Here is a 27,729-nt window from a genome sequence, read left to right on the forward strand (position 1 = left end):
TGTTTTTTTGGAGTGTGCGTGATGTTTTTTTGAGTGTGCGTGATGTTTTTTTGAGTGTGCGTGATGTTTTTTAGAGTGTGCGTGATGTTTTTTTGGAGTGTGCGTGATGTTTTTTAGAGTGTGCGTGATGTTTTTTTGAGTGTGCGTGAGTTTCTTGTAGTGTGTGAGACACAAAACATAGATTTTGTCCTAAACGGCCCCTCATAGTGTAACAGTCTTGAGATTCAAGATAGGAAAGGGATCTCAAGGTCCAAACACTCTTCCTTATCTAATATTCATAAAAATAGCTAAATGTAACGTGTTCTCTGCAACTTTATTTTAGCAAAGTGAAATTTGACCAAAAGTTATGAATAAGTTAATGTGATGCTCATAAATATTAGTAGTGGCTGACTGACATCTTTTATTCACTATAAAATTTAACTTAGACAATCAAGTAAAGCTCAAACTACATGTCAAAGTAAATTTATTTCTATTCTGATTTACAACTCGGTCAAACAAAACATTTAAACAGTATAAACAGTAAAACAAGAAAGGGTACTGCCCGTCACCTAGCAACCTGAGTGGCGCTTCCTTCCCCCACCCCGTCACCTAGCAACCTAAGCGAAGCTCCGCCCACTTAACTGTGCCTCTGATTTAATGTTATATAATCAACTTGTATATTTGTGGTATCATTGCATATATTTCTCTGTACTTCGTGTTTTCAAACACAAAATGTTCATGTTTTCTTTCAATAAAATTTCAATTTAATTCATTTCAGTTTATTCAGCAACAATTCAAAACAAGTGTTTTTACAAACATTTCAGTTTAATTCCAATTGACGCCAATTATCAAACAATGCATTAAATTCGTTTCATTATTCAAATAAGTTTAAAGTTTTCCATCTAAGAAAACTCATCTGATTACATCCAACTGATTAAAGTGCTGAAAGGCAGCCTTACTTACAATATTTATTTTAATAAATACAAAACACTAGATAAAACCTTAGAGCTATAAAATGTTCCGCTTTTTCTTAAAATGGTGGCATGATAAGCACCAGGACATTACTGATATATTGTTTATGTCATTTTATGCCCAAACACATGCATCCACTCACACCAGGAATGACTCGGTGAATTGTTAACTTACGTAATATAATAATACTCACAGAATGTTCAGTGTACATAACGCATGTACACTGAACAGGCTCTAGTCTAGGATGGAGTGTAAATATGAGCAAGCTAGAACAAGGCATTTGTTATTTACACATAATAAACCTGTCAATGTCTGATGTTCCAGTGTAATAAAGTATTTAACTAAGCTGACTGGGCGTTTATGTGCTTAACATAAAACAGATCATATAAAGACCCCACAAATCAACACAATACCTGATCAAACCTTTCATTTCTATTTCTTAGCATTTATGTGTTTTAAGTTTTGACAGATTTCTTTAGTCTTACATGAATAGTTATCAGTATTTCACTTCATTAATTTTCATCACAGATTAAACCACTGCCTTCTCGTGCTCCTGGTTATTGGATGCATCTGTTTTGGTTTCCACAGCCTCGTTTTCCTCGTTGTGATGAGTCAAAACGTCCATCAGGTACGGGAGGCTCCCGCTGCGCAGGATGCCTTTGGTTTTCTGCTGGAGACCGTCCAGTCCATCCCCCAGAGAGCAGCGTGGAAGTAAATACTGCTTGTTCACCGGCACATCGGTCGGCTGATGGATCTCAAGATCTTCAGCGCTCATCCTGGAAATAATGGAGATTGTCTTCTAAGGTTAAACATAAATCCATTATTATAAATTTAAAAAGGGGCTCAGAAAAGCATTTGCTTTATTCTAATTAGATTAGAACACTGCCTTTGTTTTGCCGTCAAATAAATTTTTAGACAGCACAGTGACAAAGAAATATTTTTAAAATTTTGATTGTTACGTGATTGATGCAAATCTAATAATACAGATGATCTGCTTCCACTAACATAAAGCTCTTCCTTGCATGAACATTGTTGCCTTTGGTTCACTGAACTGCAAAGATACTCAACCCCCATCTTTTATTAAGTGGAAGATAGACTTACTGATGTGCTTACAAATGGAAAAACTATAATACAACCTACAAGGGTGGGTAGAAAAGTATGATGAAACCTTTTCAACCTTTCTTGAATATTTAAATACATTGTCATTCACAAAGTGGTGCTATATGCTGCAGCTATAGGATAAGGATGTCATTATATGTGTATGCTGGGATATGTATATTGTGTTTTTATAAATTGTAGCTTTTCTTTTTTGAAATTTGGTTTTGTCTGTGTTGAAAGTCCGTATGACGTTACACTGGATGTATGTATTGTTTTGTATAAATTTAAAATCTGAAAATAAAGTGTTAATAGTTCTATTATGGAGATGATGCTGATCATCATGCGCTGTATCGTGAAATGGGTCTGCTTTGTCCCTCCCTGATGCGTGAGAGAAACTTGTTACTCTTTATTTACAAAGCTCTGAAAGGTTTTTGACCCCCATACATTCAATCAATGCTTGTCGAAGATGAAGCCAGATCCGGTGATTGCATTTTGTTGCAGGAGCCAATGGCCTCTACTGAAGTTGGAAAAACCAGATTTAGTTACTTTGGACCCAGAACCTGGGATAAAATGCAGGAAGAACAAACACTTGATCCTTCTGAATCTGAAGTGGAAGCCAAGTCTTTAATTTTGTCCTATCTGACTTCCACATGCTATTGTCCTTGTTGGGACTGTAAGTGGGGACTCTAGGTGTTGGCACTTATTTTTCTGTTTAACACAAATACTAAGGTGCGTGTTTTCATAATATGATCAAAAGTTGAAGATAAAAATCATGAAAACCATGAATATTGTGTGAATCAGAGTTTATTTCTGTTTGTTTGTCTTAATAATGATACTATAAAGAGAAAATCTACTGTAGTTAAAAAATATACATGATTAATTCAGCAACTAAATGAAATTTTGCTTAAGATTAAACCCTCTTAGCTTGATTGTTTCTAAACTGTACTTTTTTATTGTATTGAAGTCATATTTTATTATTAGTTTTATTTTGGTTTCTTTGTATTATTCTAAATGTCAACTTTTAAAAGCCTAACCAACAGGTCTGTACAGTAATCTTGGGTAAAATGACTTATTGTGAAGAAAATGGGTTATTTTAATTTTAACATTGTTTTATGTCTTATCCTTGAGTCTGAAACAATGATGTTATTTTACATTTAAATGCAGAATTTTAACCAGTTGTTGCATATATTGTTGCTTTTGAACCATAATAATCATATTTGATGTGTACTGATGATTTTAATGATGTCTCTTGACAAAATGTAATGTTTGTTATTGGCTTTCACAGCTGTTGACTATATGATGTGTTTATGTTTTCATGATGTAAAGAACTTTGAACCGCCGTGTTGCTGAAATGTGCTATACAAATAAATTGGATTAATTTAATTTAATTTTTTATTAAAGCTATTTTCATTGTTTTGTGTTGAAAAAGTGTCAAATAAAACTACAGCGCGTTCATCTGAAATAAATCTGGGTTTCTTTTGCTCAAACTCGTGTCGTTTCTTCTTTTACTGACTTACTGAAAAGATAAATTGTAGTTTCTTCTCACCTCATGTCGAAAGTGGAGCCTTTGAACGCTGGTCTCAATGTCTCCGCTGCCGTCGACTGGGTGTAAGGGACGGAGAAGAGGCCGTTCTTCCAGTGCTTGTCCTTCACCACCGGAGCCAAGTTCTGGTACATGTCGTCCACAGCCAGCATTGAAACCTACAGGAGATGAGAGTTAAGTTAAAATCCATATTTTAGGTCTGGTTGTTTCAGAGCGAGGTGCTGAAACACAAACCTGAATGTTTCGGTCGATCAGCTGGTTGGTTTCAAAGTCATCGTCGTCTTCACCAAAAGGGTTGATGATGAGCTCTCCTACCTACAAAACAGATGCAAAAGAGCAACTTTAACTACTTAAATCTGATTTTACTGAGTTAGAGGGATTAGTCTTCATAGCATTTACTCTTAAAATTAATTTAAAAACCATGGACTTAGACCAGTTACTGCAGTTAGACCAGTTGGGAAGTAAGAGTGTCAATGCAGAAATATCATACCACATTTATTTCTAATTGGTTTGATAATTTCTCATCATGTTGGAAAAAGCCCATTATATTGTAATATAAGGTCTGATTGGTAATAGTGTTACCAATCAACACTTATCAGTGTTGATTGGCTATTTCCAATCAACACTGATTGGTAATCAGTGTTGATTGGCTATTACCGTAATCAGTGTTGATTGGCTATTATCAATCAACATTGATTGGTAATAGTGTTGATTGTAGTTGGATTAATAGTTGCAATCCAATTTTGCAACTATTTATAAAATTTGCTAAAAATAAAATCTGCTGAAATGTGTGAAAAATAACTTAGAATACCATGCCACAGCCATATTTTACCATATAAATAATGCTTTCAACATTTAATAGGTTATGGCATTTGGGCTTTTCATGACAGAGTTTGTATTTCTGCTAAAGTAATTCACCATCATTATATTTCCACTCAGACTTTTTCCTTTCAAAACAGGAACCAAACGTTCCCTTGACCCTGTTATGTTTTCGACATAAAACCCTGTAGATTCATAAACATTTACCGCTGTGAATAAAAGCTGCTTACACTCTTAGTCTGAATTTGTTTCTCCATAGTTTTTTAACTGTTATTTTTTATTTGTTTATTGTCTGTCTAGCTTTGTGCTTCCTGTTCCGCAGAGCTCAGATCGAGTTGCTAGGATACCATGGCTCCATAGCAACCATGGAATGCTATGAAGTCGCCATAGCAGCCTGTGACTCAGCAGTTCCACCAGAAAAAGAGAAGTTTAGTTATATATTAAAGATAATAATACAGAATAATGTCTTTCCTGAAATGCAGTAAAGAAGGAGTGTCAGGTCACCTTTAGCCAGCCGGTGTAGAAGAAGAACTGCAGCAGGGTGAAAACCGGGACGTACATGTCGAATCTGTGACCGCTGTATCCCTTCTCAGGGTTCAGGAACTGTCGGCCGATGACGCAGAAGGCGAAAAAGGAGTAAACTGCAATGGTTACCACCTGTATGAGAATGAAACAAACAATTACAGGATGAGTACACACACTTCAGCTCTGTGTTCATCCAAAGCAAAACGTTTGTGTTGATTCTCTGGCATCATAATAATCCCAGATAATAATTGTTCAGAACTAAAGACGTCTTTAGTTCTGAACAAGGATGGGATGTTTTAGGCGTATAAGTTCAAAACAATCACATTAATAAGGTCACAAACAGGGACGTTCAATAACTCTTTGACAAATGTTGAATTAATATGAGTTACAACAACTTTTAATTTCCCTTTGGGATCAATGAAGTGTTTCTGAATTTGAGTTGAAGATCACATGAGATCCTGGCCCTACTGCCTGTTTGGTTCAACGTGTTCATCCAAACATGCCAAATGATGCCAACATGTGAGTATTTTTGGTTAAAGGTGTGTGATGCTGCATATTTTATTATTGATAAATACAGGGCCAGAATCACTGATACCAACACCGATACTGATACTTTTTATTATTTAGGCTTTACACAAAATTAAACATCTGACATTCATGTGTTTCTGTTTAATTATTTTTGTTAAAAAGGATCAAATTTGGACAAAATCTATGCAAAATAGAAAAGCAAAACAAACCTGAGCTAATTTATTGACCACTCTAGTATCAATCAAATACTGATACCAACTTGGTATCAATATTATCGATATCTGCTGAGACCTTATTGGCTCTATTTATTAGTCTGACTGTTCTGACAATAAGCTGATGTTTCCCACTCAGGTTTAGAAACAATTTAAAAGTATTTCTTGTTGTGTTGCATCTTATCATAACTTTTAATTAATACCTAACTTCTCAATCAATGATTAAAATAAAAAAATAAATGAAAAACATATCTTCATGTTGTTTGAAAACAGCAGATTTTAAGTGATTTTGCAGACTGTACCTGAGTGTAGACCAGAGGGAGGCTGATCCAGTCGTAGTGGAACAGCAAACTGCATTTGGCTCGGTAATTATTCAGCTCCTATTGACCCAGTACAAGAAAAAAAAAATTCAAACATCACACATACAGGTGATTTACTTCATATATGCAGCACTTTACTTCCTTTGAGTTTATCTTAATTGATAGTTTTTTCCCCAATCTAAATATTTAGTGAATTTGACATAACAGGCTAGAATCGCCCCTGCTTGTAAGGTTTTTGTGTAAAAAAAAAAAAACTGCAAAGAGAAACTCTTAATGACCTTCAGAAACCCAGAAAAAGCAAATATACACATGTAGAAACATTGTGCATGAATTAGTTTGTGTTTTATTTGCTGTTCCTGTTTGTAGAGAAGAACCGCTCACGTCCATCAGCAGCCTGAGCGCGATGTCGTCCCTGACCCGGCCCTCCTGCCGGGCCTGGGCCGCCAGGTTGGAGAACCAGGTCAGAGGCATCCAGTACTTGTTGAAATCAGAGTGAAGAGACTCGAAATTCTTCAGCTCGTGTGTCGTCATGAATCCTGCACAAACATTAAACAGGAAGTCAGTCATAAAAGTATTTTAGTATAAATTTTTAGTTTTGAGTTACAGGAACTCTGAGTTTCAGCTGTTTTCAGTTTTCTGGAAGTTTGTTCAGCCAGACATAATATATAACAGGTTGTTTTAAGTCAATAATTCCCTAATATTAATGAAAAGGTGCTAGTTTCACTGGCAGATTATTTAACTTATGACAAGGGAAACATGTTGCTGTAAGTGAAATAGTCTGGCAGTTGAACTAGTACTTTTTTAAATCAATATTAAGGAATAATTTACATTAAATAAGCCCCTTTATCTTGGTGCAAAGTTAATAAAAAGTATGTTTTCTTTTATTTCAAATGCAACATATTTTCACTAGAAACTAAGATTTTGGATTTTTGCAGTGTGGATCTTTCATAAGAAGTGCTTAGTCATAAACATTTAATGCACTTTTATTTTTCTCTGGATGTAAATGTCTTACATATAATAAGTCCTTTATAGTTTTAGATTACACTGCCCTCATGTGGAGGACGTTGAAAATCTGTGTGCAGGAAACCAGCCAGGTTATTATAACAGTGATTTATGAGAAACTCGTCTTGGTATACAAACTTTAACTGCATCTGTAGTTCAATGTCATGTTTTTGCTGCGTTACATAACATTGTATCTTATTCAGTTATAGTTGTGGAGATGATTTAAGGAGAGTTTAATTACAATTTAACAAGAGTGGAACATTTCATGTGGCTCAGTTCAATCCATCATCTGTAAGATCAAACCTGTCAACAAGTGTCTGTTTCCCACTGAAGGTTTACACCAAGCAATGAGGCTGGCAGAGCAAACGTGAAGGAAGTGGTCTGACTGATAAACTGGTCTGTAAATGAAGTTAAATACAGGAGAAACCTGAAGAACAATATTTTCAGAGGCTGTAGATATTAATCCAGAATATTTACAACCCTAAATATACAGACAAAACCACAAATAATGGTTTAAACCAAAGAATATCTATAAGTTTGAAAGGTCCAGTCAAAGTTTAGACATAAATCCAAATGAGTATCTGTGGGAAAACTGGAAAATTTACATGTACAGACACTAAATGATATGCAATGGTGTATTAGGCCCATTTTAGATAGAAATAAAAAGGAGCATATTTTTGCCAAAAAACACAAAAATTTTCAGAATAATCTGAGAAATTTTCCGTAATACGTTCATCTCTGAATGTTTTACTTATTTAAGCAAATTTTCAACTTTTCTAACTCAGAAATTTCCTTGTTTTTTTCAGGAAATTTTTTAGATTAATTTGAAAATTTCTATGTTTTTTCTAGCAAGTTTTTTACTTTTGGAATTCAGAAATTTCCAAGATTAATCTCAAAATTTCTCCTTTTTTCCCTCTCTACAAAGGCCCCAATGCGCCATCGTAGATTTGCAGTTACTTATTCAGTTTCATTGCAGTTTAAAAGCAGAAACATTTCTGCAGAGATAAAACAGAAAATTAACAAGTAATTAACTTGACATAAAAACAATTTCTGAAAAAACTAAGCAGATAAATTCCATCTAAAATGGTCAACATCAATATTGTCTTTATTTGCCCCAATAAGGGGCAGTTTTCCTCCGGTTGGGTTCCTACCTGCCTCCACGATGTGCTCCAACGTTGGGAAGCGTTTGCGGACTCTGGTGCTGATGGAGCGGAGGATCAGGACCGACGACAGGTTGGCGTACCTCATCAGGGTCCGGCGCAGCAGGCGACCGCGGTCGTCGACGCCGTGCACGTTTCCCGACACGACCATCATCAGGTTGTCCGGCAGCGGGAAGCTGGTGTACTGACCCCACCAACGGGTGAAGGCCTGGTTCACGTAGAAACCTGGACAGACCAAGAAAAAACAAATTCACTTCATGTTCAGATCAACAGAGATGCTGATGATATGGAAGAGGATGGAGGACAATGAAGAAGAAAAAAACAATTTATTTTGATTTTGTTTTTAGAATTCTGACTTTAATTAAAAATTATGACTTTTTCTCAGGGGCTGCACAGTGGTGCAGTTGGTAGAGCTGTTGCCTTGCAGCAGGAAGGTTCTGGGTTCGATTCCCGGCCCCAGTCTTTCTGCATGGAGTTTGCACCAGCAACCCTCCTGACCCCACTAAGGGATAAGGGTGTAAGAAAACTGGATCTCAAAATTATGACTTTAATCTGAGTTTTCTTACTTTTTAATCTCATAATTCTGACTTTTTTCCAAATAAATAACCAAGCATTCCTAGGTGTATGTCAACTATGTTGCTTGTACAGTATATGAACTATAATCACATAACTATTTCAGTTTTGTTGTAGGACTTAGAAATGTACATTTGATCCACACTGAAAACCTGTCTAAATTTATTAGTAGATTTGACTTTTAAGACTAGATTTGCCTGAAGAAGATATTCATTGAATATTTAAGCATTTCTGCAGGGAAAAGTCAGAATTCTGAAATTATAATCCAAATTCTGAAGGAAAAGGAAAGGAAACATTTTGAGATTAAAGTCAGAATTATGAGAGAGAAAAATGCTGAATTCATTAAATTTTTTCCCAGTGTCTCTTATCCTCTTCTGTGCAGTGGTCATGTTTTACCCAGGACAAACAGGACGGGGATGAAGCTGGTGTTGGTGAACTGATCGCAGTAAAGGGCGACGCGCTCAAACAGATCCTGCTGCCTCGGCGTGAGGAGGAACCTGGATACAGAAACAACATTCAGTGATGCTGCAGCAAACACCCACATAAATAATAATAAGAAACATTAACTAAGCTAATTTACCTGTAAAACACACTGAAAAACAGATAGACAGCACAGAAAACCAGGAACTCCTTATACATCAGCTTGTAGATGCTTCCCTTCCACCTGAACAGCAGCCTGGAGAAGCCATGAAACCTGGCGTTGGCTACTTCTAGCGAGTACGAAACAGTCATATTCAGGCTGCAAAATAAAAAAAAGCTACTTTTAAAATGTGCAGAACATTAGATAAGACATTCAGAAGAAAAAAGTGAAGATAAGTCTCACCTGAGAGTGTTGGTAGGGTGTTGGATCTGCACCCCGCCCTGAAGAAAGACTCTTTTCTTCCTCTGAATCTGAATTTAAAGCTCTCTGATAAGTCGTCATAATTTACGGCCTCGGCTTTATTACCTGAGAACCTGCAGCCAGAGGCAATCACACCTGCTGAGATTTGAAGCATTTCTCTTATCAAAGGAAAACCACATTGTTTAGGTGATTTGATTACGTCACAGCTTTTTATCATCTGTTTGACTCTCACAACATTCTTAATTATTCAGTGGGAGTTTCTGTGGTGGTAGACGTCTAAAAAGCATAATTCAGATTAAGATTAGATTTATTTTTGATAACACCAAATTATTCATACACTGAATAAAATCCCCAAACATTTAGACCCAAGTCATCCAGTTTGGGATATCCCTGTTACTGACCAAATGAATGTAAACTTTTGAATTTGAGGAAAGTTAAAAATAAATACCTAGAAACTTTTCTTGCCAAGGTTTTTGGCATTTAACAAATAGAAATAATTCAAGTAATTCTAACTGAGATAAAACAAGAAAAGTTTGGCCTGATTTAACTGTGATAAAAAAAAGTGTTTGTGTTTTTTTATTCAGTTCAATTGTATATACCTGGGTACAATTTTTATGACTTTGCATTTTAAAGCTCACCCATAATCATTCAACTCTCTGACAAAAATTAATATCGATTTGACTTTACTATTCTCTTAAGAATGTTCAAATATTAAACCTTGTAAGTTACATTTATTCTCTATTAACTTAAACAATTTCTGAATTCCAGAATGAAGATTTTAGGTAAATACTTTATAGAAATGTACAAAACTAACTGACAAGAAACATTTCAGCAAGATATAGCATCTTGTCTTAAGCCAATAATTCCTTAACATTGATGAAAAAAGTATTAGGTATAAGTGAAATAATCTGCCAGTGAAACTAGTACTTGTTTTAGCAACATTAATGAATTATTGAGTTAAGCTCATATTTCTTGTTAAAAAGTTACTTGTAAGTTAGCTTTGTCTAATTTCAAGTGTAATAAGATATTTGACAAAAACAAAAGAATTAAGTTTAGACTTGAGAAAAAATAATTGTTAATACTCGCAAAGCAGGAAAATGATACACAGTGTTATCAAAGTAGCTGCATTTCCATTGCAAATGTGCACAAAACTTTTTTGGAGATCCTGCTAATATAAAAAAAAATCGCAATTGCGATGTTTAAATAAAATAAGAAAGGCAATTAAAATAACACGTATGTAAGTTTGTTCACGTGATACATCATTTTAAAAAAACCCTTCTACGCCATTATTCTTCTACCACTTCCGGTTGTCTTCTTCGTCTTTTCCGCTAACAGCCCGTTGTTGATCACGTGACTTGTGTGACGCCAATAAAAGTGTTTCCGTTGCAGTTTTACGAAACATTCATTTCGATACGCCCTCGCGCAAAAACGTGAGTGTTTTCGAAATTACCGCGATTCTAAGCGAATGTTTTTTTTTCCCCAATTTGCGTAATTTTGTCTCCAAGTGTAAAGAAGTGAAGTGAGAACAAGTGTGGCGGAGGTATGAAGCGAAAACTAATGATAAATGTGCCCAAACACACCAGGTTATGACATTTTGTCTTTACTTAAGTATTTATTTTGTTCACAAAACATTTCCACTACAAAATAGGCTGACTACTGGAGTAACCTTTTTCTCATTACTTGACAATTACTAAAAACTCAGCTGGGAAACTTTGAACCTCATATCTTAAACGAACAAACACTTCAGCACAGAAAATCAAACAACACGCAGTCTGATTGCACAGCAGAGGTTTCTGGTGTTATTTATAAGTAGAAACTGTGATAAGAACGGTCCAAATGTCAGACTGGCCAGAAGGGTTTATCCTTCTGCTCCGTTTGTTTGTTATTCACATAGTTAAAGCAGAGCCCAGTAAATCAAACCGGGTTGCATCCGTCGTACTCTGTCATTTGAGTTGAATTACTTTACGCTGAATGGACATTTATAGGGCCATCCGGTATCTTACATCAGCGTGGACTTCCCTCTTTCCTGCCTGAATCTGCGGACGGATTTATGCTTGATCCAATAAATCATTCCGCTGTTAGTCGCTAGATGGCGGTGTTGCCCTGAAACTGACATTACACATGGGTTCCGCAGCAAACTTTGGCCGTAAGATCTGTGTTTATCTAATAAACAAAGCTCTCTCAAGGGTCTTTAAGAGGCAGAACATGTTCACAAGTACTTCTGACACATTAGGGTCATTAGGGCCGTTTATGGCAACTATGTAATATTATCTATAGAATTACAACTACTGGTTGATTTACTCGAGTAACTTTTTTTGGGAAAAAAATACTTATAGTAGTTTTTCTACATTGTAATTTTTACTTTATTATTAAGTATCACTACTCTTATGACCTATCCTAATCCTTGAACAGATTAGGATAGGTCTATAGACTAAAAAGCATGTTCATTACTTTTTTTATTTTTTACACGAAACTCAATGAAATGTTAGTTTTCTGCCTATTTTAAGCTGTTTTAGGGTGTCTTGTCACTTTAAATCCAAAAAAGCTGTTGCTTGCCTCTACACTCAACTCAGCGTTTACACTGGCAGGTGAAAATGTCTGCAAACAGGTGTGCAATATACATCCGTCCATCTTTGAAAAGCAGAAGTGGAGCCTGCTTCACAACCAGCAGGAAGTACAGTAAGTGGTTTCTGGATGGTAAGTCGACAATAAAGCACTTGTCATTTCCAGGAGCCATTGTACAGCACAGGCTAGCTAGCAGGCTAGGATTGCCAGGTAACGGCACAGAACTTGTTAATTTGTGATGTTACATTCTGAAGGATTTTGAAACGACTCATTTTCCAGGCACCAAAACATTTTGAATAATACATCCTCTTTGTGTAAAATGTCTGGATACTCTATCCACTGTGAGTAACTTCATTGAATAATGAACAAGCTAGTTTTAACCAAAAAATAACCAGACACAGACACCGAACTGTTGTTTTTGTTAAAGTTTTATGAGTTTTAAATAAATAAAAACAACATTTTTTTCTGCCTGGTTTGGTTATTTTTCAATATGACTTTTTAAAAATACAAAATTTCCAAATTTAATATTTTGTTCCCCCTGGTGATATAATTTTTAAATATAAAATGATTTATATTTTTGATCAGTTACTCAGTACTTGAATTACCTTTTTGCCAAATGCTTTTTACTCTTAAGTCATTTCTTGGACGGCTACTTTTTGCTTTTGCTTGAGTTAAAGTATGTTGATTTGTGCTACTCTTACTTGAGTACAATTTTTCTCCAGAATTTCATTGTTTTCATCCTACAGGACCATAATAACTGAATCAATTTAGATTGTTGGATTGTTTCTAGAGCCAGTACAATTTTTGCCTTTCTGGTCTCCCTCCTGTCACTTCTCACACTGGCTAACCTGTGGTCCTGATGGGACACATTCCCAAATCCCTTCTTGATCACTTCTGTAACCCAATGCTGTAATTACAACTTCCCACGGTGAATGAAACCGGAGACGGAGGAAAAGTGGGATTTCAGGTAGACGGCGTTGGCCTGAGTCCTTGTCAGGGCTAAAAAGCCGAGGGGCCACAGGGAAAGAAAAGCTCTGCAGAGTGAAAACCTGCAGAGCTGCTCTGGGTTTGCTTCCCTGCATCCCTTTATTTGCGTATTTATCATTTCAAAAAGGTAGGTTTTAATAATGAAAGATTTTTTTTTAATTTTTGTAAAATATCTAACATGTTTTGCTATTATGGCAGTTTGGGAAGGTTGGTAAAAAAAATTCTGCAGGGCTCTATTTTATTTTATGCTTTTCAAAATAAAATAAAATGACCTTCATATTATCAATTTGAGTAACTGCAATTTCTTACTTTTCATTGGCTAAAATGTGATGGCAAAAGCACAAAATGTTATCAGGTATTTTTGAATTAAACCAAAAATACCTGAAATAATTTCAGTACTCTTGAAATAAGACAAAACTAACTAACAAGTAACTTTTCAGCAAGACCTAGCTTGTTTTAAGTCAATAATTCCTTAATATTGATGGAAAAATACTGGAAAACACAGAAGAGCTGCAGGAAGAAACCTTTGACACGTGAATCGATTAATGTGTCAAAGGTACCCATTCCAATATATATAATATAAATACAAAATCTCCTAATGAGCGGTTAACAGCACTTACCAGCAGCTAGCAGCAGTTAGCAGCAGCTAACATGTCTATGGTTACTAACGGCAACAGAAAATGGGGGCGGAACTGTCAGTCAGTGGTTGCTATGGTAACCACCAATGGTCAGGAGCAGCGCAACAAAACTCAAAATATGTGGAGAAACAACTTCTTGACTAAACGAGATTAATTTGAAGAACAAATTTTGACAAACTTCACATCTATACTATTAAAATAAAACATTGTGTTTAATATATATGTTTTTGAAATAAAAAAAAACCCGCTTAAAAGCAGTACAAATATTTTTGATTCAATCATTCTGATCAAATTTAGTAAAAGACACAGAGATTTTTTTTTTTTTCAGCTGTGCTTCAACAAAGCTTAAATGGAAAATATGTGTGAACCCGTGTGGAAAATCCTCCTCAGCTCTTTCAATTCCAGGAAGTCCCACCCTCACTGCACCATCCGTCTCCCTCGCTGAAGCCAATTAGCTCGCAGAGGTATAAAGTGTGAGAGTGAGCCGTGTGTCTGTTTTCCACATCGCAGATAACAATCGAGTGTCTGTGTCATGCACTTTTACCGTGACCTCAATGTTGGGCCTTGTCTATTGTGTGGCAGGTGTGGACTTCTCCTGCTAACTGAAGCGACTCGGACTGATTTTGATCTTAAACCTGCATTCACGGCCACTTAAGCACCAGCATCTCTGGCCTTTTTCCGCTATGTGTGTGACTTTCTAAGGCTTTACTCAGAGCTGAGCAGCTTTCTAAAGGAAGTCTATTATCTGTAGGAACTAGTTACTTTTACTCAGTTATACTTACTTAACTACCTTTTTATTCCTCTTTTTTATAAATGTCCGTTTAGGGGTGATTTTGCTATGTTGTACTTTTTACTTTCACTTGAGTAACTTTATTATGAAGTATCTTTATTCCTACTTGAGTAAAATTTCTGGATTTTCTATCCACTGAATGAAAAACAAACATGTTTTAACCAAAACATCCATCAGACACAGAGACACACCTGCAGTTTTGCTTAAAGTTTTATACATTTTTTAGTGAAAAACCTGATTTGGAGACATTTTTGTTTTGCCTGATTTTGTTACTTGTAACAAAAATACCAAAATTACCACCAAACTATATATTTTGGTCTGCCTCATTTTGCAATTTTTAAATATTAAATGATTGATAATTTGATCCGTTACTCAGTACCTGAGTAGACTTTTACTTTTATTTGAGTCTTGGACGACTACTTTTTACTTTTACTGGAGTAAAAATATGTTGAAATAGTGCTTCTCTTAATTAAGTAAAATTTTGGGGGATTCTACCCACCTCTGATTATACATTTAAATTTGGTTAATAATAATAAACACTTGCAAAGTATTCTAGTTTACTTGATAGAAAAATACTTTCTGTTGGTGTAAAACACAAAAACTCAGGGTTTTCTGCAGTAATGTGACAAACATAATGGATATAAATGCTTTTTTTAAGCATTTTAAATGTAAACTCAGGCATTTGTGACCTTAGAAACGTTTTTTTCCTTTTTATTTTTAGTTCCTCCGTTCTGCATGTCCCACAGGGAAAAGGTCCAGATTAAATCATTTCCTCTTGCATTGTGATAGTTCAGAGGTTGGACTGCACTCAGTTTTTGTTTGGCACATTCAAACAGCGTCTGTCTATGAAATTAAAGAAATAAATGTAACATCTGAACATGGAAAGAAAAATATCAAAGCTCTTATATAAGAAAGTATAAAAACTTTATCAATGCTTAAAATGTCAACAAAAAAAAAAACAAAAGTTATGAATCATTTTCAGTTTATCAGTTTATTTTTGCAAAACATTGTAACCAATAGAGCTGTCTGCAAAACAAGGACACTTAGTTGAATAAAAAACTTTAAATATGTGTTTAAAGTTTAATGCTAAACACTGTTTTTAAAACCTAAACAGGATTTTGGATGTTTTTCCCAGAATCATTATCGCTGAATTATGGACCTGAATGTATTAATGAACAAATTAATAGCTGTAGAGCAAAAACTGAATAATTGATGGTTCTGATCAGGTTGTCAGACAGAGGATATTTTATTTTATATGTTTTTATCTGATGCTTGTGTTTTCTCTCATGCCGCCCTGGGCTACTGCCCATCTTATAAAAACCCACTGGGTTCTGTGATTCCACAAAAATAACTATTTAAAGCAAAAAAAGGGAACTTTATTATTGAAAAAAATACAATTGTCCGGCTCTAAGAATATATAAAAACATGTTCTTTTATTGTAAAATTAAACAATCACAGCTTTGTTTTATTTTCATGTTTAAGAAAAGCAACAAACTTTTACAAAAGGGGCAAAAAAAGTCTTCTCTATTGAATCATTTTTTTAAAATGGGAGCGAAAATAATGAGCCCTCCTTAAAAAAATAAAGCTCATATATTGGAGAATTAAAATGTAGTGAAACAGGAAAAATTGTCTCTTAACAAAATTAAATTCAATGCATGAATTTTATTAAAATAAATAAAAGAACACTTACAAATAATTACTTCCTTTTTCTTATAAATATGTTTGTTACTAAGAGTCACCCTGAAGGGGCAAGAAGCCGTTTCTTCAAAATTAGTAACAAAAATGTTTTTATTTTATAGAGCAAGTAGAGTAAAATCTTTTCAGCTGAGAATGTAAATAATGGAAAAACTGAGTTGCTGCATTTTAGTTTGTGTTTGGTAAACAATAGTCCTTCACTGAACTTTAAAGTTGCTGACAAATCAGTTTTCTTTTTTTAAATTAAGCACAAAACAACATGGTGTCAAAGTATTTAAACACAGCCAAAAGCATGTATATCTCAGTAGAGCACGAGCTGTGTTAAATTACTAAAAAATAAAAATGTTTATTTCTAATTCTACTTTATCAGTGGTAGATATGATCAGGATTGTAAAAGAGTGCACCGTATTTTCATTCTGGGTTTAAATTGTTGAAGATAAAACTACAGCAAAAAAAAAAAAACATTTACAGTTTGCTGTGACATCAATTCATCCAGATGACAAATTGGTCAATTTTCATTCTTCTAATTAACATCAGATTACATAATAAAAAAGAAAGGTTGTTGTAATGAGTGCTGAAAACATTTACTGTTGATATTTGCTCAAACACTGAGAAACAGGATTAAAGAAAATGTTCAGACGTCTTATAACTGCCTGTAGCTCAGCTAGCTGCGCTGCACTGCTAATGCTAGCTGGTACATAAACAGGAATAAGTAATGTATATTGTTGTTTTTATCCATCTTTATTACAGAGTTTATATTTGTATTAGCTTCAACTAGAACATCTTTTTTGCTGTGGAGTTTCTGTTGGAATAGCTATATTTTTAAGCTAATGCTAATGCATTGTTGTTAGCTGGATTTGCTACACCCAACTACATCCATGTTTCAAACTTGTAGCTGTTGATTTGAAGTTAAAGAAGCTCAAGGTAGGTTAGCGTCTTCTTCATTTATGTGATGCAGTAGCGCCGCTACCAGCTAACCAGGCATGATGTCACCACCATGACTGATGTTTCATAGTGTTGTTTGAAAACCTCTAATTGTTTTTTTAAAATTATGTATTCATTTGATTAGGACAGTGCACATTAATTAACTTTACCTCGATTTACAGCAATTTAAATATGCAGGAATTAGCACAACAGCTAAATTTCATCCTTTGAAATGTAGTGGATGTAATTACAAACAAAACATTAAAAATAGTAAAACACAAATGCATAATACTATTGTGATAAAGAAAAAATCTGTGTTTTGAATCAAACTGTAATCTGACATATTTGCTATCATATATTTCTGTGTAACTAACCTGTGCTTTAGAAATCCATAAAAAGTGTGTGATAAAGATACACACTGAGACAGAGGTATCCAAATATTAGTGAGAGGTACATTATGGTGTTTCAGTCTGTTAAAAGTACAAAATTAATATGACATCAGTGCCCATGATGACTGAAAGTCCATCTGTAAACTTAAAGGGGACCTATTATACAAAATTCACTTTTTGCACATTTTTATACTTCCACTTGGGTCACAACTGCTTCTAAAAACAGACATTTGCTTTGGCTGTAAGTTAATGTTAAAAAACGAGCCATTGAGTTACAATTGACGGGAACTGCGCCGTTACCTAGCAACCCCAACGAATCCCAGCTTGTCACCTAGCAACCCAAGCTGAGCTTGAGTACGTTTGGTCAGCTGGTTTTACCACTATATGCGCTGTACAATGGCTGCTGGAAAAGCGTTTTTATTCCTTCCTTTGGGTCTCTTCTATTTCTAAAAACAGCTCAAGCAATAAAAAACCCAGTTTTTTTGGCAATAAGTTAATATATTTTGATGTCTGGAAACTTTGATGTTTCAGAAACCTTCCGAATGTAAAGTCGCAAATTAGAGGCCACTGCCCGTTACCTAGCAACCTCAGCGAAGCCCATGTCGTTACCTAGCAACCCAAATGGTCCAGCACATCTTGGTCAGCTGGTTTTATTGCTGTATGCACTGTACAATGGCCGCTGAAATAAAACAAGTGTTTTGTTGACGACTTACTATCCAGAAACCACTTGTTGCCTTTTGGTTGGTTATGTACGAGGCTACACTAATGCTTTTCAAAGCTCTACGGTTGTATAATTGCGCATCTTTTTGCAGCCATCTTCACATGCGATTGTAAACGTTGGGTTGGCGGATCTGACCAGACTAAAATCTCATTATCTAAGAATGATGTTTGGACCAATCTTAACCTGTTCACTGAAGCATAATAGGTGACCTTCCACCGTATCTCAGTGTCATGACATATTTACATTCTCATATTCCCCATGGTCCGAGTCCTCCAGCTCGATGCCCGGCACCAGACTGTAGTACTCAGTGGACTGAGTCAGATAGGCCTTCTCCCTGTCTGCAGAGTCTTTCATCACTTCTGTCACGCTGACCGTGTCCAGCTCCGTCTTGCTGGCCCCGTCGGGCTCCTGGGGGCCCTGCCTGCCCTCCGAGGAGCCGGGAAGAGACTCTGCTGAGCTCAGCTTGATCTCCACCTCCTCGTAGATGTCCCTGGTGCTGCCCAGGAGACCCGAAGCCGGGCGGAGCAGCAGCTGGTTCTTCAGGATCCCCTCCTTCCCGCAGTCGGCAGCTCTGCTCGGCTCAGCGCCTGGATCCTGCTGCTTGGTGTGGTGTTGGTGGTTGCTGCAGCCAAAGTTGGGGGGCCTCTTTTTGGAGGAGCTGAAGGTGAGAGTTTCCTTTTTCTTCCTCTTCCTCCCACAGCACCAGCAGAGCAGCAAGGCGGAGAGGATGAGGAGAGGCAGGACGATGAAGAGCGCCGTAAGGCTGGCCAGGCGACAGACGTCGCTGATGCTTACTGACCACACCGTTCTGCCGGCGAGGTGTGGAGGGAAGGAGCACGTCAGGTTCCCCACGAGGTCCTCCAGCGGGTCCGTCCTGTTGGCCTGCCTGCCGGACTCCAACCCTTCCAGGAACAAACAGGAGCATTCCCACTGGTTCCCATCCAGCCCCAGTTTGTGAAGACTGGGAATCTGGAATAAATCACCAGGGAGAGAGCGCAGCTGGTTCCCCTGCAAGTCCAGGCTCTGGAGGCGATCAGAGTCCTGAAGGAAGCCTTTGGGAATCCCATGGAGTTGGTTCTGTCTCAGGTCCAACTCGGTCAGACTGGGCTGGCCCGCCAGGAAGTGCTCTGGCAGCTCTCTTAGTTTGTTCCCATTTAGGAAAACTCTCCGCAGTGAAGAAGCTTGCTTTCCGCTGAGTTTAATAAGGCTGATGTTGCAGTTGGAGAGATCCAGAGTCTGTACGTTGGTGCCGTTGGTAAACACAGACCAGCGCACCTCACTGAAGGAAGAACCAGAGAAGTTCAAGCAGTAGGCATCAGCGGGAACCTCAGAGGGAAACTGGGACAAGATGGCAGCTGCTGGACAATTGGATCCATGAACCGGACTGGTCTTCAACAGCAAGGCCAACATCAGGAGATTCCAGCGGAGAACCATCTCTGCAACAAAATCACAGGGAAAATGAATTCATCAGCTCCTCCTGCAAAAACCACACCAACTATTCTGGGTCTAGTTTCTAGTGCAAATATCTTAGTACTACTGATGTCAGTTGAAGTTGGATTATGTAACTTTTATTATTTAAAACTGTCAGCATGTCGTGACAGCATATAATCTGTATAAAGATTGATTTCCTCCACCTTCTCCCTGAGCTACTATTCCCATCTGAAGAAATGTAACACTCCTGCTCAAAAACAACCAATCAGAGCCAGGAGGAGGATCTTAACGCTGTCAATCAATGCTGCTCAATGTGCGAATGGCTGACAAACAACTTACAGTTCCAGGAAAACCATTAATCCGCAGTCAGCTGTGGCCATGCTAACTAGCGTTAGCATACATGGTGAACCAGCTGTAGCTTAACAGAAAGCAAGGAGCCAAAGTGCAAGAGTGATTGACAGCGCTAAGACCCTCCTCCTGGCTCTGATTGGTTGTTTCTGATTGTCACAACATAATTATCAATTTAGCAAATATGTAAAAAAAAAAATACTTTTTTTAGTAAAAGTTACATACTGCAGCTTTAATATTCTATTAGATTAAAATTAGTTTCAAAAGATTAACTAATAACAGCCGCTTAGACCATTTTTTCAGTGTTGTAGTTTGGTCTCCACTCAACAGAGGGCGCCGCTGATCATCCATAAGTGGAGTCAGTTTAAGAAAAACAAAGATGGCGGAGGGCGAACTGAAGAGGAAAGAGAAACTGTCCAAACATAGTCTGGTGAAGAACGCAAAATGCTTTTTATTAGGTTCTGTTTACAAATTTAACAGCCGTTTCTGTCCCGTTCGTTGACTCGGAGTGACAAGTGAAGTCGGCCGTCCTGAACAAATCTCTGTTCATGTAAGTGTTACACATATTTTAATCTTTCTTTAGGTATTCAGAAGTCTGACAGCTTCCCGTTTTGTTATATCTCATAAATATGTCAAATCTCTTGCTACAAGAGAAAATATTTTTTTCTCTTTTTAAGGAAATCGGCCGCTTATCAATTAATTGTTAGTCCATCGACAAAATCAATCAATGTGAGATTAACTTATTAATTGATAACTTGCATCCAAACTTACTACGCTCGAAGACAAAACTAACTCTGAAGTAACTTTTCAGCAAGATATAGGAGCTTGTTTTAAATTAATAATTCCCTAATTTTGATGAAAAGGTTCAAGTTTCACTCATTATTTCACTTATAACTTGGGAAATAAGTGATTTGTTTAAAAATCAACATTAAGGAATTATTGACTTAAAACAAGCTCCTACCGGTATATCTTGCTAAAAAGTTACTTCAGAGTTAGTTTTGTCTTATTTCAAGGGCACCAGGATATTTGCACTAGAAACTAGACCAGAAATACTTAAGGTATTGTGTTTTTGCAGTGTTTTATCCCTTTGCTTCCTCCTCCAGCCTACTTGCCTCCCGTCGTCCCGCAGACCAAGATGGCGGCTGATATGCTGGTAGACTCAGCAGCTTCTCTGAGGACTCCTGTTTGCTTTGAGGGTTGTAAAAGTTGGCATGGCGACTGGGATCACTGGGGAGTGGCTGCAGGAGAGGAAACAGATGCTCGGGTGAAGGTTTTGCTATATCAACAACTCAGTTAGTTCAACTGCCCTGTCTGGGCAGTTTTTACTTTTAAGATGAGAGCTAAGCCTGCTTTAAACATACAAATTCAAACTTTGTACGTTTTGGGCTTCCATTTGGGTTTCTACTGCTCCTAAAAACAGAAAAAGTAAAAAAAATAAAATAAATGAGCTGTTTTTTGGTGTCTGGAAAATGAGCGCTTTCAAAAACCATCAGAATGTAACATCACAAATCAGCAGGGACTGCATTGTTACCTAGCAACCCCAGTGAATCCCAGCCCGTCACCTAGCAACCCACGCTGAGCTCCAAGGCATCAGCTGGTTTTTTTACCGCTGGACAATGGCTGCTGGAAAAGACAGGAGTTTTGTTGTTAACTTCCCATCCAGAAATGACTTGCTGCATTCTTGTTGCTTGTGCTGAAGGCTCTACTTCTGCTTTTCAACGATGTATAGTTATATAATTGTGCATCTGTTTGCAGACATTTTCACATCCTATTTTCACTGCCTGCATTCATGAAGCCTCTTTTTGAACTCCTCTGGGATTTAGGATCATAGTTCAGATATTATTTTAGCTTGAGATGCTAATTAGCTGCTCCTATAAAAACAATATCTTGTCAACACAAAAATGTGGACAAAAGCCTTGAAAATGGATGAAAGATAGCTACGCTACCACTAGCATAGCTCTCTTTGTGCTAACTGTCTTCTAGGTTCTTTACTGATGTTTTTAAAAAAATCGCTAAACACTGACTAACAAAATCTTTGTCCTTATGTCACTTTAATTCCTCTTTGTATTTGTTTTCTCTTCTTTCTAACTGTACTAGTTTCTGTGTAGAAATACAGTGCATGAAGACAGATTAGCATAGCTCAACCTCTGCCTTTTTGTCTGCTAACTCAAGCCCTAATCTCTCTAACATCCAGATACGTGCTTCTTCTGCTGATAATATTACATGTTTGCTGGGTCGGCCGGTTCAGCTTGCATGTCGGCCACAGCTGGACCAATAAATCCCAGACTCCCTGCAGATGTAGCCAGCAAATAATTAACAGGAGATTGCAGCAAGAAACGTCAATTTAGGTTTTTCAGCAACAGTCTGAAAGCACGTAAAGTTTCTCTACAAAGACCTTCACTTCCTGCCTTTGTTAAAGAGCCTTGCTGAACCTGCTGATATTCTCAGAAACGGCCTATTTTTGCCTTTTTTATGTGGCATCTCTTAGCTTCGCATTGAATTAAGAAAGTAAAGGTCAGATCGTGGGAAACTGAAAAACTTTACAGTGGTTTTACATCAAAGTTTTGCTTTCTTCAGCAACATGACTGACCTTTAGAGATAAAGGCAACAAAAAACACGGCATTCTTTGTTTACCGAAAACTTCAGCCATTATCTTTACCTGTAAGGTCTTACAGATAAAGGAAAAGCTCAGGGAAAATTACATGAACTTAAACAATGGGTAAAGATATTATTTAGTCGTTTATTTATCTTCAAAGATTCTAAAAATGCTATTTTTTGCAAGAACAATTGATTTCTATGTTAATTTTTAATTGAAAGTTCTTTCTAAAGGAGCACACTGCAAAAGCACAAAATCTTACCAGAGATTTTTGGTCTAATTTTTTGTGAAAAGAATATCTTAGTATACTTGAAATTAGACAAAACTAACTTATAAGTAACTTTTCAGCAAGAAATATTAGCTTGTTTTAAGTCAATAATTTCTTAATATTATGAAAAAAATATGGCAAATTATTTAACTTATTTCAATTTTTTCCATGTTATAAATCAAATAATCTGCCAGTGGAACTTGTTTAACTTTGAAATTAAATTTTTTTTTTAAATTATACTTTTCTATCAATATTATGTTTGATTAGGGCCTCCAAGAGCCCTAATCAATTTTTTCTCAGTTTGCTGCTACTTTTCTCAGTTTGCTGCTACTTTAAGGTTAAAATTAATTATCATCATGTTTGTATGATGTAAGCTAACTAAAAAATGACGTTACTGATCACATAATTAGCATAACTTCTGTTATCATTTAGCACTTGGATTTGCTCAGGAATGATGAAGCATTTATTGTTGACATGTCGTTATATGGGGGCCCCAAGTGAAAATCTGCTCAGGGCCCCAAAACGTTTTTGACCGGCCCCGTCTTCCAGCCTCCTTCAGGCTGCCTGACAGGTTCTATTTCAGGGATTTCCTAATTCTGCAGGTCAAGACGTTTTCAGGCCTGCGTTGGTGAGTAAAGCTGAAAAACGTAGAGCTGATCCCCTGTGATTAATTCTTAGAGAAACAGAGAATCGTCTTGGTCATTATTTGAGAAACTGAATGTTCTCTGTGTTCAGTTACAGGAGGCCATCTTGCATCATCACTGTTCAAACAAACAGCCTTTCCTGCTTCCTGTTTGCTTCACACATGAGTTATTCAGGGTGGCAGGCCTTGTTTATGTTCTCCACAGTGAGGCTGAGGCAGCCCCGCTCTGCACCTCGGGTCACCAGTAATTAGTTTATTTATGTCTCCAAATCATCGGCTTCTGCCGTTTTCATCCGACTGTCTCCCAAAGCAGAGGTAACATTTAAGGTGACAGGAAATGGGTGTAATCATGTTATTTCTTTGTGTTATTCTTTTCATTTTGGTGTTAAAAATACCACAGTTTGAACCTAAATTTATATTTTAGTCAATTTGATGTCATTTGAAAATATTAAATCAGATTTTGTGACTATATGGAAGAGGTGACTTTAATCTCTGAATTTAAACTTTTTTTCTGAATTGTGACTTGGATTTCAAAATTCAGACTTTATTTTTTTACTCAAAATTCAAACATTAATCCAAGAAATCTGACTATAATCTCAGAGTTTTGACTTCAATCTCAGAATTCAGACTCTAGTGTAAGAATTAAGATTTTTTTCTCAGAATTCTGACTTTAATTTCTAATAATTATGATTTTTTCCCCCTCAGAATCAGAATTGTTGAAATTGTCTATGCACCGTCAGACAAATGTAGTCTTAAAACTCAATACATTTATATTTGGTAGATTAGATATACTTTGAGATATATTTAAATAAAACATGGTGCTTAGCCAGGCTGCAGTAAATCAATTAACTGCATAAGAATTTAAAGCTCAATAATTCCCATTTGCATGATTAATAGACTTTCTCTCTCTACCAAAAACTGAATGATAAAGTCTTGCCCTTTTTTTTAAAGACAATTTTGTTTACAGAGGCTTTGAAATCAATTTTATTGGTTCTTTCTTTTGTTTTATTTACTTATTTTGGATATTTAAAATGTTTTTTCCAGTTCCAGTCTTGGTCTTTGAGAATGCGTTTAACGTTATACTACTTGGAAAAGGTCTCAAAACAACAATATTATCGTTTATCCTGCATCTTCTGGGGCTTTTAACATGAGTTTCTTTACAGGTTGAGATTCAGTTTGGGGTTTTTGGAGTTTGGTGGCTTTTACTTTCTGTTTGGACCATCAGTCAGATCTGGCAGCCCTGGATAAGGAGAGACCAGCAGCAGATCATCATCAACCAACGATTACTACTTACTCCATTTTCCTCCCACTGTGTTTGTAACTGGATGAACGTTTACCTGCTTTTATTCAAATTCAGCGCCACTCCGATCCATTTCCTCTGTGGTTATTTGCATGCTGTTAGGTTTTATTTCCAGCTGATTACAGTCAGACAGACGGGTACGGAACAGGAAAAGTGTTGGCGACCAGTTGGTTATTTGTTTAAATTTGAAAGTTTTGGCTCAACGCTGGGAAAATACAAAATCTCACCAAGTATTTCTGTCTACTTCCTAATGCTAATATGTTACTACACATGAAATAAAACAAAACTACATTACAAGTAACTTTACAGTAAGAGCTTTTTTTAATTAATTAAGACCTTCATATTGATGAAAAAGCTCTAGTTGCCCTGGGAGATTCTCACAATAACAAATTTTGCTTTAAATAGTCCCAGAAATTATTGCGATAAATGATAATGTTGTTTTGAAATCATTTTCTACTAATATAATGGCATTAATAATTCAAGAACACGTTTTTAAAGGTCAGTAAACTTTAAATTAATATGAACATTTAACACTGGAACTGGAAGACATTAAAAATGTCCCAAATAAATAAAATAAAAGAAACAACAAATACAATGTATTTTTAATTCTCTATAAACAAAATTCTCCTTTAACAAAGGGTTAGTGAGACTAAGTAAGACCTTTATCATAGAAAAAGAGAAAAATAATAAATCATGCAAATGGAAATTATTGAGCTTGTTTTAATTTATCTTGCGATTAATTGATTTATTGCGCCAAACCTCCTTATTTCAAGAGTACTGAGATATTTGCTCTGGAAACTGGAGAAAAATAGTTGGTAATGTTTTGTGTTTTAGGAGAGAATCGTTCACAGCTCCGTCTGAGCGACTCTTAAAACGGTTCAAAAGTCTTTGCATTCTTCGGTCAAGATGACCGAGACGTCAAACTCAGTCTGAGTCGGATACGTGGAGGAAAGGCTGCAGCTGTTTCAAACATTCGGAGTGAACACAGAAAACGACGAGCTGATTTCACCGCGGCAAACTGGAATCCACTGGCTGACCTTCTGGATGTCTGAGAGCGAGGATTTAAATCAGGGTGATCTCACCCTCTAGCAATGTGAGCCGCTGCTTCCTCTGTGGCAGCCGAACGGCCTCTGAATAACGGATTCATGCATCCTCTCATCAAGACGAATCTGGAAAAATCCAAGGCATGTCTCCTGTGCTTCCAATGTCCAAAAGGTTTGAATTTCAAGGCTAAAAGTTGGGAGAAATGGGACTAAACTTTACTGTAACTGGGCCAGTGGGGAAACAAGTGGGTCTGCATGATATACGACTGCGTATATCATGCGCATATCATGCGACTGCGTATATCATGCAGAAAAAAAGGAAATTTATGACAAAATTTTGAGATTAATCTCAGAAATTTTCTTGGAAAAATACAAATTTCTGCAATTGAAAAGTCAAAATATTTTCTAGAACAAATTTCAAAAAAATTTAGATAAATCTGAAAAGATTTCTTGAAGAAACACAACATTTCTGAGTTTAAATTTAAAAAAAAAAAAAATTTACTTTTGAAGCTCAAAGTTTCCAAAAGTCAAAAATGCCCAACTTTAAAATTTCTTGTAGCAAATTTCTGAGACTAATAAAAAAAAAAAAAAAAAAATCAAATAACGCCATGTTTGCATGTTTGTAAAAAAAAAAAAAAAAAAAGTAAATTTAAGCCCCCCAAAAAAATCTCTGAAATTTTCCAGACATAACAAAATAGGTTAGTTTGAAAAGTCAAAACGTTTTGAGACTCAGAGTATTTCCGACTTTTGAAAATGTAAAAATTTAAATTTTTTGGCTGTAATTTACTCTTTTTTTCCCTTTTCTATAATGACCCTTCATAGGGGCGCTGCACTGGAGGGGGCGCCAAAATGAAGGTGTAACACTTATTTCCAGTCAGCATTTTCGTGTTTATCAACAGTTTTTTTTTATGTATAAATGATGTAATCTAAAAGGAAGCCACGCCTATAAAGTGCCCATATTCACTTCAGAAAGTAGAAAGTTTTCCCCCTCACTATTAAACTTAAGTCCTAATTACCCACTGTATCTCTGTACCTCCTAAGATTTGCTTTCAGTTCTTTAGCTAACATTATCCTGTAAGTCGGTGAAGAGGTTATTTATTAGGACCAAACTGGTGTGACAGGTGCATAAATCCTCATAAAATGTCTGTTTATGGCGGTCAGAGTGTGAATAAAAGGTGAGCCGTTTTCTTACCTGCTGCCTCCATCAGGTCGCAGCCTCTGAAACGGTAATGATGGCGGTTCAATCACACCGTCTGTCTCCTCTCTGCATCCCTTCGACTCCTCGGTCTGCCGCTCCGTGGGTGTGTCTCCTCCGAGCGGAAAGTGGAAACTCGGCCTCCTTTTCTGAGTGGGACTGTGCGCAGAGGCGGGTTATTTATCCGGGAGGGAGCGCTGATGAGGTTTGTCCGCTAAAAGAGCCTTTACGTCGCGTTTTAACTCATTCTGCTGGTTTGATTCTGGAAGAACTCCGGGCAAAGTTTACGCAAAGTCAACGGCAGCCTAGTGGTGACGAAGCGCCACCTGGTGGATGAAAACACAACTACAACTGCAAAAGCACGAAATCCTGCGAAGTATGTTTGTTTAGTTTCTAGTGCAAATGTCAATACACGTAAAACAAGGCAAAGCTAACAAGTCAATTCTATGATGGCCTAATAGGGCTATAGATAGGAAAGGAAAATATCAACCAAAAAAATCCCACTTGAAATTTCTCAATTTTAAAAATTTTAAAAATATATATGCTAGAAAAATATCAGAAATTTTTAGAGAAAAAAAAGAAAGTCGGAAAAAAAGACATTTCAATATCCTCAAATTTGAAAAG

General features: G+C 36.5%; 2 protein-coding genes across 6 annotated transcripts; both read right to left on the reverse strand.

Moving 5' to 3' along the window:
• best4 (bestrophin 4) lies at positions 1-13,809 on the reverse strand. 2 transcript variants are annotated; one of them, XM_008434034.2, is made up of 11 exons: positions 13,745-13,809; positions 9,555-9,685; positions 9,312-9,470; positions 9,128-9,228; positions 8,150-8,383; positions 6,378-6,532; positions 5,979-6,056; positions 4,916-5,068; positions 3,827-3,907; positions 3,596-3,750; positions 1-1,727 (listed from the first exon to the last, which is right to left on the reverse strand). In XM_008434034.2, the coding sequence occupies exons 3-11, from the start codon at positions 9,461-9,463 to the stop codon at positions 1,481-1,483; spliced, it is 1,356 nt and encodes a 451-aa protein (XP_008432256.1). In that variant the 5' UTR covers positions 9,464-9,470; positions 9,555-9,685; positions 13,745-13,809; the 3' UTR covers positions 1-1,480. The 2 variants fall into 2 exon arrangements, with proteins under 2 accessions (XP_008432256.1, XP_008432255.1); XM_008434033.2 differs by having other exon boundaries at positions 9,555-9,710; positions 13,745-13,776.
• A 2,157-nt stretch (positions 13,810-15,966) lies between these two features.
• Positions 15,967-27,576, reverse strand: LOC103479541 (uncharacterized). Of its 4 annotated transcripts, none has more exons than XM_008434030.2 (3): positions 27,103-27,573; positions 21,173-21,298; positions 15,967-19,717 (listed from the first exon to the last, which is right to left on the reverse strand). In XM_008434030.2, the coding sequence occupies exon 3, from the start codon at positions 19,713-19,715 to the stop codon at positions 18,510-18,512; it is 1,206 nt and encodes a 401-aa protein (XP_008432252.2). In that variant the 5' UTR covers positions 19,716-19,717; positions 21,173-21,298; positions 27,103-27,573; the 3' UTR covers positions 15,967-18,509. The 4 variants fall into 4 exon arrangements, 3 of the variants coding, with proteins under 3 accessions (XP_008432252.2, XP_008432253.2, XP_081454570.1); XM_008434031.3 differs by lacking the exon at positions 27,103-27,573 and adding an exon at positions 24,905-25,303; XM_081598444.1 differs by lacking the exon at positions 21,173-21,298 and having other exon boundaries at positions 27,103-27,576.
• Between the last annotated feature and the right edge of the window lie 153 nt (positions 27,577-27,729).

This window comes from Poecilia reticulata, chromosome 17 (genome assembly GCF_904066995.2).
Source record: "Poecilia reticulata chromosome 17, P_reticulata-male-v2, whole genome shotgun sequence".
In the NCBI taxonomy this organism is placed as follows: Eukaryota; Metazoa; Chordata; class Actinopteri; order Cyprinodontiformes; family Poeciliidae; genus Poecilia; species Poecilia reticulata.